Genomic DNA, 10,905 nt, shown 5'->3' with positions numbered 1-10,905 from the left:
CCAGGCTCAGCTCCTGGGGCCAGTCCCAGTCCCGGTTCAGCTCTTGGGGTTGGTCCCAGTCCCAGATTGGGTGCAGGACCAGTCCCAGGCCAGACTGAGCTCCTGGGGCCGGTCCCAGTCCCAGCTCAGCTCCTGGGGCTCATCCCAGTCCCAGGCTGGGCACAGGACCAGTCCCAGGCCAGGCTCAGTTCACTGGCCCAGCTCAGCTCCTGGGGCTGGTCCCAGTCCCAGGCTGGGTGCAGGACCAGTCCCAGGCCAGGCTCAGTTCACTGGGCCAGGCTCAGCTCCTGGGGCTGGTCCCAGTCCCAGCTCAGCTCTCAGGGCTGGGCATGGGGCCGGTCCCAGGCTCGTCCCAGCTGCCAGGCCCGGTCCCAGGCTGGTCCCAGCTGCCAGACCCGGTCCCAGCTCCCAGGACCAGTCCCAGGCTGGTCCCAGCTGCCAGGCCCAGTCCCAGGCTGGTCCCAGCTGCCAGGCCCGGTGCCAGCGCCAGCCCAGGCTCAGCTCTGGGGGCCGGGCGTGTTCTCCTCCCTCTCCCGGCGGTGCTGGAGCATCCTCTGGACACGGACAGTGCACAGGTACCCCCCGTAGAGCGTCAGCAGCATCATGGAGCCCGAGAAGGCCTTGTAGCCAAAGTCTGCCAGCTGCTTGCCCGACACCATGGCCGTGCCTGCGGGGGGAATCACACTGTCACAGGACCGTCAGGGACCCCTGGAGATCCCTCAGCCCAGCCAGGGTCACCTGGAACACGTCCAGGGGGGGTTTGGGATGTCCCCAGAGAGGGGGGGACCCCGAGCCCTCCCTGGGCAGCTGTTCCAGGGCTCTGCCACCCTCCACGGGAAGGTCTTCCTCGGGTTGAGGTGGAACTTCCCGTGCTTTAGTTTATGGCCATTGCTCTTTGTCCCGTGGCTGAGCACCACTGAGAAGAGCCTGGCACCATCCTGACACTTGGAGATATTTATACACCACCCTGCAGATATTTGACATTAATGAGATCTCCTCTCACTCTTCTCTTCTCCAGACTAACCCAGCCCAGCTCCCTCAGTCTCTCCTCATCAGAGACCTGCTCCAGACCCCACTGGGACCCTCCCCAGTAGTTCCTTGACTTTCCTCTCCAGAGGAGCCCAGAACTGGACGTGGCACTCCAGATGTGCCTCACCAGGGGTGAGCAGAGGGGCAGGATCCCCTCCCTGGCAACGCTTTTCCTGACGCATCCCAGGATCCCACCGTCTTCCCTGGCCCCCCCGGGTCACACTGCTGGCTCACGGTCACCTTGACCCCCATGTCCTCCTCCATAGAGCAGCAGGTCACCCCCAACCTGTGCCGGTACTTGGGGTCGTTACCCAGAGCTGGTACTTGGGGTCGTTACCCAGAGCTGGTACTTGGGGTTGCTCCTCCCCGGGTGCAGGACCCCGCGCTTGCCCTTGCTGCAATAACCTCATTAGGTTATCCTAATGAATTCTAACAGCTCATTAGCCTTCTCTCCGCCCTCCAGCCTTCACGTGGGTCAGCCGCTCTCCCCCCGGGTCCCGCAGCATCCCCAAAAACCCGCTCAGGTCGCTGATCGACACTTTGATCAATAGGACCGGGCCCGGTATTGAACGGCGGGGACGCCGCCGGTCGCACCACGGGCTTCCCAGGACGGCGGCGGTGAGCGGGGCCGGCAGCGCCCTTCCCGTCTCGTCCTCCCCTATCCCACCGCACCCCATCCCATCCCACCCCATCCCATCCCTCCCTATCCCATCCCATCCCGTCCCTCCGGACTCACCCGCTCCCGCTCCCTGTCACGTGTCCCGCCGGTGTCACGTGCCCGTCCCCCGGGAGGGAGTCACGTGTGTCGAAACGTCACGCGGCACCGCCCACGGGAAGCCCGCGCGGCGCCCCTTGGCGCCCCCTGGCGGCGGCGCCCCCACAGCCGTCTCCCCCCCCACCCACTCCCTCCCTCAGGCCGCCATCGCTGCCCACACGGGTTTCCCCGCACGAGGAGCCCTCAGGGATGGAACAGAGGCTGCCCGGCCTCCTCCTTCTGCTCCCTGCAGCCCCGGGACTTGGAGGCGCGGTGCCATCCGAAGCCATCATGAGGGTGCCAGTGCCTTCTCAGGAGTCCCAGTGGCTTCACAAGGGCCCTGGTGCCATCCTGAGGGGTCTGGTGCCATCCTGAGGGGCCTGGTGCCATCCTAGGACCTCGGTGCCATCCTGAGGGCTTTGGTGCTGTCCCGGGGGTCCTGGTGCCTTCCCCAGTGCCCTGCTGCCTTCCCAAGGGTCCCAATGCTATCCCGATGGTCCCAGTGTCTTCCCAAGGGTCCCAGTGCCCTCCCGTGGGTCCTGGTACCATCCCGGGGGCCCCCATGCCATCCTGAGGGTCCCAATGCCTTCTCAAGGGTCCCAGTAGCTCCACAAGGGCCCTGGTGCCATCTTAAGGGCCCCGGTGTTATCCTGAGGGTCCCAGTGCTTGCCTGGGAGCCCTGGTGCCATCCCAAGAACGCCAGTGATGTCCTGAGGGTCCCAGTGCCTTCACAAGGGTCCAGTGCCATCCCAATGATCCCAGTGCCTTCACAAGGGTCCCAGTGCCATCCCAATGATCCCAGTGCTATCCCAATGATCCTAGTGCTATCCCAATGATCCCAGTGCCATCCCAATGATCCCAGTGCTATCCCAATGATCCCAGTGCCATCCCAATGATCCCAGTGCCTTCACAAGGGTACAGTGCCATCCCAATGATCCCAGTGCCATCCCAGTGCCATCCCAGTGATCCCAGTGCCTTCACAAGGGTCCCAGTGCCATCCCAGTGATCCCAGTGCCATCCCAACGATCCCAGTGTTCTGCCGAGGGTCCCGGTGCCTGTCCTGGTGTGCCCCCAGCCCGGAGCCTCCTTCCCCCAAGCCCCCTCGGCAGCTGCTCCATTCCCTCAGCTCCTTCCCAGCGTTCGCACTCCGCTGTCCCAGCCCTGCTCCATCCAGGGCTCCCTGGAGCTCCGAGGCTGCCACAGTCACCCTTTCCCCCCTCTCCTCATCCTTCCCGCACCAGCAGCAGCTCCCGGGGGCTGTGGCGCCGGGATGTGCTGAGCCTGCAGAACATAATTCCAAATGGCAAAGGGAAGAGGCTTTTTATAGCTCAGGAGCTCCCAGCTCCAGTGTGGGGTGTCTGAAAGCGAGAGATCTGTGTGCTGGTCCCCCCCAGGTGAGACTCGGGAGCGAAGCTCTGCAGGGACTCTGGCACTGGCAGAGTCAAAGAAACCCAGATGAGGGGGATGCACGAAGCATTTCCACCTCCGAGGAGCTCCCAGCTAAACACAGCTCCCCGCTGGATCCTGCTGCAGCTCCAGGCAGGTGCTGTTTGGGAGCAGAGCTCGGGGATCCTCTTTCCTGCACGAGCCTCATGTCCAAACACTCGGACTCCTGAAAGCGCTCGAAGACAAAGGGAACCACAAGTCGTGCCAGCCCTGCAGGAACACGCTGGACTTCCTTTATCCTCCCTCCAAGCTCAATTAAGCTCCTCGGCAGAGGAGGCCGTGCCGGCTCCCTGAATTTAAAGGTCGCCGAGCGCCTGGTGAGAAAACGTGGCTAATAAAAGGCACAGAAACAAGACCAGTGCCAGCAGATTAAATTCCCCTCGCAAGACGCCGAGCGCAGGGCTCGGAGCCCTGCAAAGGTCACTTGAGACACTTCAGAGACACCCGGGGGCGAGGCGAGTCGGGGCAGAGCAGCTGGGAGGAGATGAATAAAACCCCACGGCGTGCAGAGCCAGGACATCAGAGGAGGGGAGGCCCGGGGTGTGTGGGGCACAGTGGGGTCCTGGCCCGGCTCCTGCAGGCCCCAGGTGAGGACTCCGGACCCGGCTCAACGCCGCGGTCCCGACCTGCTGCGGTCCCACGGCCAAACTTTAATCCTGGAACCGCTGCTGAGACAAAGCAAGTGGGACACTGTGTGACATAAACAGGGACCTGCGGGGACATTCTTGCTGTTTCTGGGACAGCACGGGAGGGTGCAGAGCCAGGAGGGAACGGGCAGTGCCCTGTTCTGAGCGCTCGGCGAGTCCAGCAGGCACCAACCCAACGGCAGCGACGCACCGGAGCCGCAGAGCAGGAAGAGCATCTCCCCTCTCCTCTCCGTGTTTATTGCCAGTTTAAAAGCACAGTGCCCGTCAGAGACCCAAATGGGGGGCACGGGGAGCCCTGCAGCACTCCAGCATTCCAGAATTCCGGCCCAGGCAGGATCGGTGACCGCTGGACACGCTGGCCTTGAGCAAACACCGCCAGCTGCAGAGGAGCAGGGGGACACGTGGCACCTGCCTGGACAAGGGGCGAGTTTCACAGGCCCAATGTGAGGCCTCAGACCTCTGTCCTGTGCTGTACCTGTCGTGGATCACATGCCCATTCCTGCCCCTGTGCCAACGGGCAGTTTGCAGCATCCCCACGGCAGGGAAGGCGTGGGACCTGCTCGTCAGCTCCCGGCCAGTCACCTGTGGGAGCCCAGAGCAGGCTAAAAGCATGGGCTGAAGCGAGCCAGAGAGGGCAAAGTGTGGCTGTGGGTCGTTTATTTAACAGCAACATGACCCAGGTGCCCTGTACCCACCCCCTGGCTCTGCAGGTACAAGGCAGGGGGCACAGAGACTTGGGGGGCAGTTGGTCCCTGCAGTGCCAAGCCCCAGAGGACGAAGTGGGACAGGGAGAGAAGTCAGCGGGCGTGGAATTCCCACAGGCAAACCTGTGACAACAGGGGAGTTCCCCGGGGCAGGGGCCAGGTGGGACTGCGAGAGCAAAAGCTCTAAACAAACAAGCCCCAAAGTGTCCCTCTGGAGCTGTGGAGCAGCACTGGGTCAGCAGGAGCAGCTGGGGGTGGCTCGGGAAGCAGCACATGGCAGGGTGGCAAGGAATGCCATTGCTTGGCGCTGGTGCTGCTTAGAAAGAAGATTCTCAGCACCTCTGGGAGTCCTGAGGAGCTTTGCTCAGCAGGTAGAGCCTGGCAGGGGGGACTGTGCCCTCTCCACCAGGCAGGGAGGCCAAAAGCAGCAGCAGCAGCAGGCAGGGAAGGGCTGGTGTCACCCAGAGTGGCCCCGTGGGGCTCAGAGGGAGGACTTGGGGCACTGTTTGTCCTCCCAGCTCGTATCAACCACGACAGAGTCCTTCCCAGAGCTGAATCCATCACAGCAGGAGGAAGTGGAAGGAGGAAGACGCTCAGTCCCGCTCAGGGCAGACCTTAGAGAGCGGCAGAAACTAAACGAGCCCTTCACAGAGAGAGGGAGGTCAGCAGGTACCTCTGTGCCAGGCTCAGGCTGGCAGCGTCCAGGGCCGGGGAAGGGACCCTCTGCCCTTCCAGCACCCTGCCAAGGCTCCCAGGAGGCCCGGACTCCTCACAAAGCTGTGGCAGCAGGTCGGGCTGGTGCGGGCAGGAGTCTCTGCACGTCTCAGCGGGGCCGGCGGCCTGGCAGGCAGAGCCCCTCACATGTGCTCAGGGTGGTTCTGGAGACACTTGACGAAGTCAGTGACAGGTTTGCCCTCGTAGCAGATCTGGTACACGGCGGTGAAGAGGGGGAACCTGTGGGCAGAGGGACACAGAGACACCACAGCTGGCAGGGTCAGAGCACCTCGACTGCTGCCCTGATGAGCAGGAACAGGTGGGACAGTGGCACTGGGCCCCATCCAGCAGGAATCCTGCCCGGCTGGCGTGATGTGGGCAGTGCACGGATTGCCCTGAACAGCTGAGACACCAAGGGGGGGGGTTTCCCCTGCTGCTGCAGGAGAGGGTCGCAGCCCCAGCCCAGCAGATTCCAGCACTCACTTCTCCACCATGTTCTTGCTCTTGAGGATCCGATGCAGCTCAGCAGACGTCTGGGGGCCCTGCAGCTTCTGCCCATTCAGCATCTCCTTCTCCAGCTGCTCGATGGACTGAAACAACCCAGCAGTGAGGAGCTGGGCCTGCAACCCCGACAATCCCACCCCGTCCCTGAGGGCGTTTTCCAAACCCTCCCGGAGCTCTGGCAGCCTTGGGGCCGTGCCCACTGCCCTGAGGAGCCTGTTGAGTGCCCAACCACCCTCTGGGGGAAGAACCTTTTCCTGAGATCCAGCCTGACCCTGCCCTGGCACAGCTCCACACACATCCTCAACACCAGCTGCTCCCAGCCCCTCTCACCTTCCCCGTCTTGGCGAAAGCCTCGGCGACCTTGCGGTTGCGGCCCCCGTAGCAGGTGGTGATGAGGTCGGCGACCCCGCAGCTCTCCAGGAAGGTGGTGGGGGTGACGGGGCCCTTGCAGAAGAGTTTGGCAAAGCCAATCATCTCCATCAGCCCCAGGCGGATCACGGCGGCCTTCGTGTTGTCGCCGTAGCCCAGCCCGTCGCAGAAACCGGCTCCCACGGCCACCACGTTCTGGAAAACAGCGGGAACGTGGAGGGATCTGCTCCCAGCGGAGCTCAGGGCTTTGCTGTGCCCATGATTTGTCTCCTGTGGGGATCCTGAGCACCAGCTCCTGCCTGTGCCAGTGCCCGTCATCCCTCCGAGCGGCTGAACGGGACGGGTCCCTCCAAAGTCCCTCCAAAGTCTGGCCTGTGCCTCAAAGGTCTCAGCAGCCACAGTGGGGTCCGTTCCCCTGGCAGCCTCTCCCCTGGCAGCCTCTCCCCTGGCAGCCTCTCCCCTGGCAGCCTCCTCCCCAGAGCTCCCTGCAGAGCCCTGCAGGCCCCCCCCAGGCTCTGGTGGCCAAGCCCTGCACACCCACCTTGAGAGCCCCACAGATCTCCACGGTGTCGGCTTCCTGCACCACGGACACTCGGAAGTTGGGGGTCTGCATCAGCTCCTTCAGCATCTGCCCGTGCTTCGTGTTCTTGCAGCCTGAGGAGACAAAGGGGGGAGGAGGAGGAGGAGGAGGAGGAAGATGATGGGGAAAAACCCCGAGGTAGGACCGTGCTCTCCCCTGCAGCTCATCCAGGGACAGGAAACCTATTGCCCAACCGATGGACGTGCCAAACATTTGCAGGTCCCCCAAGAGCCAGGCACACGTGGCCTGAGAGATAAGCAACGCTCAGCCTTGGCAGGGAGGACAGGGACAATCCCTGCTGCTTCGTCAAGCAAGGCACAAATGACCTGCCCAGTGGGTTAAAGGCATCTTCAAAGGCTGCAGATTTGGGGTTGGAGCCTGTTGTTGCGGGGGTCCTGTGTGTTCACAGGGACCGTGGGCTCTGTTCCACCTCCCCAGCCTCCTGCCCAGCGTGCTGGCTGTTGTTTCACAAAACACAGACACTTTGAATCCCACAGCCTCTAACCCAGCAAACTGTTGTGTTGGTTTTGGCTCCGGGCACGGTTCCCAACAGTGTGCAGGGTGTTGGAACAGCCACCAGATCAACGTCCAAGCAGCCCTGGCTGGGCAATAATGTGAGATCCAGGTGAGCATCCCGTGAAGCCCAAGGAAATGAAGGGTGGAACTTATTCCTCAAGTGCCTCATGGTGTTCACCCCTTTAACTTGTGCCAGGCACGGTGCTGGCAGGAAAGTTTTAGCCACACACCCTGTTGTTAATGAAACAAGTGATCCCATCATAAACCCTGGGAATGAGCTCAGCCAGCTCCTGGGGAATCTCCTGCCTTCCCAGGGAAAAGGGCCAGCTCAGCCAGCAGTTTGAGCTGCACTTTGTGCCCCCCACTTGCCTCTCATCACAACGAAGGCTGCTAACGAGGAGGGACAACGGCTCCTTACCAATGGTGGTTTCACAGAACTTCTCATCTGCCACCTCATTGGCAATGTTGGCCCCCATGAGCACAGTCATCTCTATTCCCAGTTCTCATGGATGATGTCCGAGATCAGCCTCAGCCCGTCTGGTCCTTCGTCCACGCCCTGGGAGGCAACCGAGGACAGAGGTCACTGAACCACCGAGTCAATTAGGTTGGAAAAGACCTCTGAGATCACCGAGTCCAACCTTTGAGTGATCACCACCTCCTCAACGAGACATGAGCCCCTCCCGGACACCTGCCCCCCGTCCCAATCCCACCATTCCCTGTCCTGCAACGTTCCCACTGTGATCCCGACACGCCGAGCTGTGCCCTGCTCCTCACAGATCCCCCACGTGCTCTCACCAGCACCTCCAAATCCCCACGAAGACTCTGCCCTCACCCTCCCCAGATCCCCACGAAGACTCTGCCCCCACCCTCCCCAAATCCCCACGAAGACTCTGCCCTCACCCTCCCCAAATCCCCACGAAGACTCTGCCCTCACCCTCCCCAAATCCCCCATCACCCCAGAGCCCATTTCCGCCCCGAAATCCCAGGATTCCCTTCGCAGCCCCTCCGAGCCGGGCTGCTTCCAGCTCCTCCCCACCTTGATGAGCGACATCCCCACGGCCTCTTTCTTCACGTGGCCCTTGAGCTGGTCGCAGACGCCGCGATGAACTGGTGGGGCACCACGAACAGGAGCACGTCGGCCCCCGCGCAGGCTTTGAGCAGGTCTGGCTCTGCCACCTGCACGAGGCACCGGGAAGGGAAGGAAGGGCCCGAAGTCACCACGCCGAGGTCCCTGCCAGGGCTGGCAGGGGCTGGAGAAGGGCTGGAGCAGAGCGGGACGGTGCCAGCTCCGAGGCAGCCACATGGCCTCCAGCCCAGCCACGGGACGCCAGAGAGGGGGGGACAAAGGTGGGCAGCGAGAGCAGCCAGGGCTGCAGCTCATCCAAACGCGGCTCAAGGTCAGCAGGAGGGTGTCAGCGAGCCCCACACATCCCTCCCCTCACACCCCAGCAGCCCCCAGAGCCATCAGCTCTGCCCCTGGGAGCCATCAGCTCTGCCCCCCGGGGCTGGCAGCCCCCACCCTCACCACGTGGGGGGCAGTTTGTGCCCGGGCAGGTACTTGACGTTCTCGTGCTCGGCGTTGATGATGTCGGTGAGGCGCCGGCCCGCCCACCTCCTCCTGCAGCACCCACATGTCACCTGGCTCTCGAAGCCGCTCAGCCGCGCCGCGTTGGCACCCACGATCTTGGCGATGGCAGAGCCCCTGCGAGGGCACAGCGGGCCGTGGCACCGGGGGGGACCAGGGCATGGGGCCAGCACAGGGCAGGGGGAGCACAGGGCACCGGAGATCCCAGGGCATTGGGGATAGCAGGGCACCGGGGATATCAGGGCACCAGAGAGCCCAGGGCACCGAGGATCTCAGAGCACCGGGGAGCCCAGGGCACGGGGGGAGCACAGGGCATGGGGGAGCACAGGGCACCGAGGATCTCAGGGCACCGGGGAACCCAGGGCACCGAGGGGAGCACAGGACAGGGGGGGAGCACAGGGCATCGAGGGGAGCCCAGGGCACTGGGGATAACAGGGCACCGGGGAACCCAGGGCATCGGGGATACCAGGGCATCAGGGAGCACAGGGCATTGGGGGATCCCAGAGCACCAAGGATCCCGGGGCACCGGGGAGCCCAGGACACCGAGGGGAGCCCAAGGCACCGAGGATCCCAGGGCACCGGAGATCCCAGGGCACCGAGGATCCCAGGGCATTGGGGAGCCCAGGGCATCGGGGAGCCCAGGGCACCGCTGCTCACCCTGGGACCTGGTGCCACCGGAGAGCCCAGGGCACCGAGGATCCATCCCAGGGCACCGGGGGAGCCCAGGGCACCGCTGCTCCCCCTGTGACCGGTACCACAGGAGGGGACAAGGGACCGCGCTGTGCTGGCCCGGGGGATCCCGGGTGATCCCGGGCGCGCTCACCAGTTGCCGGAGCCCACGACGCAAACCTTCTTGCCACCCATGGTGGTGCCAGGACCGGGGCGCTGCGGGAACCGGCCCCGCCGCCCGCTATTTCAAGGGCGCCCGGAGCAGGGGCGGCCCCCGGCCCGCCCCGGCCCCGCCTCGCCCGGGGGCACCGCGGGCACGGCCGGGGCTCCGCGCTCGGGGCAAAGTGCAGAGACCCGGAGCCGTTCGGGTCCCCCGCAGAACCGGGAGTCACTCGCTGAATCGCAGAATCGTGGAATATCCCGACTTGGAAGGGACCCGCGAGGATCAGAATCCACCCCGACAATCCCACCCTGTCCTGGGAGCGTTGTCCAAGCGCTCCCGGAGCTCTGGCAGCCTGGTGCTGTGCCCGCTGCCCTGGGGAGCCTGTTGAGTGCCCAACTACCCTCTGGGGAAGAACCTTTTCCTGAGATCCCCCCCTAAACCCTCCACGACACAGCTCCAGCCCTTCCCTGGGTCCTGTCCCTGCTCACAGAGACCGGCGCTGCCCCTCGGGAGGAGCTGCTGCCCCTCGGGAGGAGCTGCAGCCCCCGGGGAGGTCTTTGAGTTGTGCCTGCCGAGCCTCTCCCTCCTTTTCTGCATAAAAACATTTCGTTCTGTCTTCCTAAAAGTGCCATTTTGCCCCCAGGTAAGGAGTAAGAACCACCTGGTGCAGCCCCAGGACTCGGCTCCTGCCTCGATCTCAGCCTGAGGCAGCAGCATTTTTCCTCCTCACAGGAGGATCCTTCCCTTGCCCCAGGGGCTCCCAGGTTTGCTGCGAGGCATTTTCAGTTCTACAAACCACCAGGGCAAAGAGAACAATCCCCCTTTTGCATCATTTTAAACCCTTTGCACGTAAACTTTAATACAGTTTCCTCCAGATTCTGCCCGAGTCCCCTGGGGCCTGTAAGAGGCTGCCACAGCCCAGCAGAGTGTGGGCACTGGGCAGTTCAGGATTTATTAGCCCTGGCCACTGGATTCCAGTTCTGCTCAAGTTACTTTGTTCAGCACAAAAGCACTTTTGCAAAGGCTTAGCAAAGTGTGTGAGCTGGGAGATCCTCTATGGAGGGCTCGCTATAAAAGGCCAAATTGAGGAACATTTCTCTCCAGTCACTTAACCCAGCTGGCTTTGAGAAGGGAAAAAAAAAAGGAAGAAAGTGGAGATAATCCTGTCCCTTCCCTGGAGTGTCATCCCCCACAGGGAGCTGCCAGCACGAAGGAGGAGGACAGC

At 63.2% G+C, this 10,905-nt stretch overlaps 2 protein-coding genes across 5 annotated transcripts; both read right to left on the bottom strand.

Moving 5' to 3' along the window:
- Positions 1-6: 6 nt before the first annotated feature.
- On the bottom strand, positions 7-1,850 carry LOC116800066 (cytochrome c oxidase assembly protein COX14 homolog). 4 transcript variants are annotated; one of them, XM_032713633.1, is made up of 3 exons: positions 1,766-1,850; positions 445-667; positions 7-138 (listed from the first exon to the last, which is right to left on the bottom strand). In XM_032713633.1, exon 2 carries the CDS (start codon positions 657-659, stop codon positions 498-500), a length of 162 nt encoding a protein of 53 aa, XP_032569524.1. In that variant the 5' UTR covers positions 660-667; positions 1,766-1,850; the 3' UTR covers positions 7-138; positions 445-497. The 4 variants fall into 4 exon arrangements, with proteins under 4 accessions (XP_032569524.1, XP_032569523.1, XP_032569525.1 ...); XM_032713632.1 differs by lacking the exon at positions 1,766-1,850 and adding an exon at positions 1,367-1,696; XM_032713634.1 differs by lacking the exon at positions 1,766-1,850 and adding an exon at positions 1,270-1,294.
- Positions 1,851-4,055: 2,205 nt separating this feature from the next.
- GPD1 (glycerol-3-phosphate dehydrogenase 1) lies at positions 4,056-9,776 on the bottom strand. The gene is given in 10 exon segments (XM_032713388.1): positions 4,056-5,534; positions 5,778-5,884; positions 6,129-6,362; positions 6,709-6,821; positions 7,682-7,765; positions 7,768-7,819; positions 8,300-8,361; positions 8,364-8,524; positions 8,789-8,965; positions 9,672-9,776. Coding segments are annotated over 10 exon segments (1,128 nt in total). The 5' UTR covers positions 9,713-9,776; the 3' UTR covers positions 4,056-5,437.
- Positions 9,777-10,905: the final 1,129 nt, after the last annotated feature.

This window comes from Chiroxiphia lanceolata, chromosome 30 (assembly GCF_009829145.1).
Source record: "Chiroxiphia lanceolata isolate bChiLan1 chromosome 30, bChiLan1.pri, whole genome shotgun sequence".
Lineage (NCBI taxonomy): Eukaryota > Metazoa > Chordata > Aves > Passeriformes > Pipridae > Chiroxiphia > Chiroxiphia lanceolata.
The sequence above is the reverse complement of the archived record's forward strand: the minus strand, read 5'-3'. Positions and strand labels throughout refer to the sequence as shown.

Excerpts from the sequence above, each read along its gene's own strand:
- LOC116800066 (XM_032713632.1), bottom strand. The coding sequence starts at position 1,439 with ATGAGGTTATTGCAGCAAGGGCAAGCGCGGGGTCCTGCACCCGGGGAG. Across the intron at positions 668-1,366 it reads ACCCCAAGTACCAGCTCTGG|GCACGGCCATGGTGTCGGGC; the intron begins GTAACGACCCCA and ends TTCCCCCCGCAG.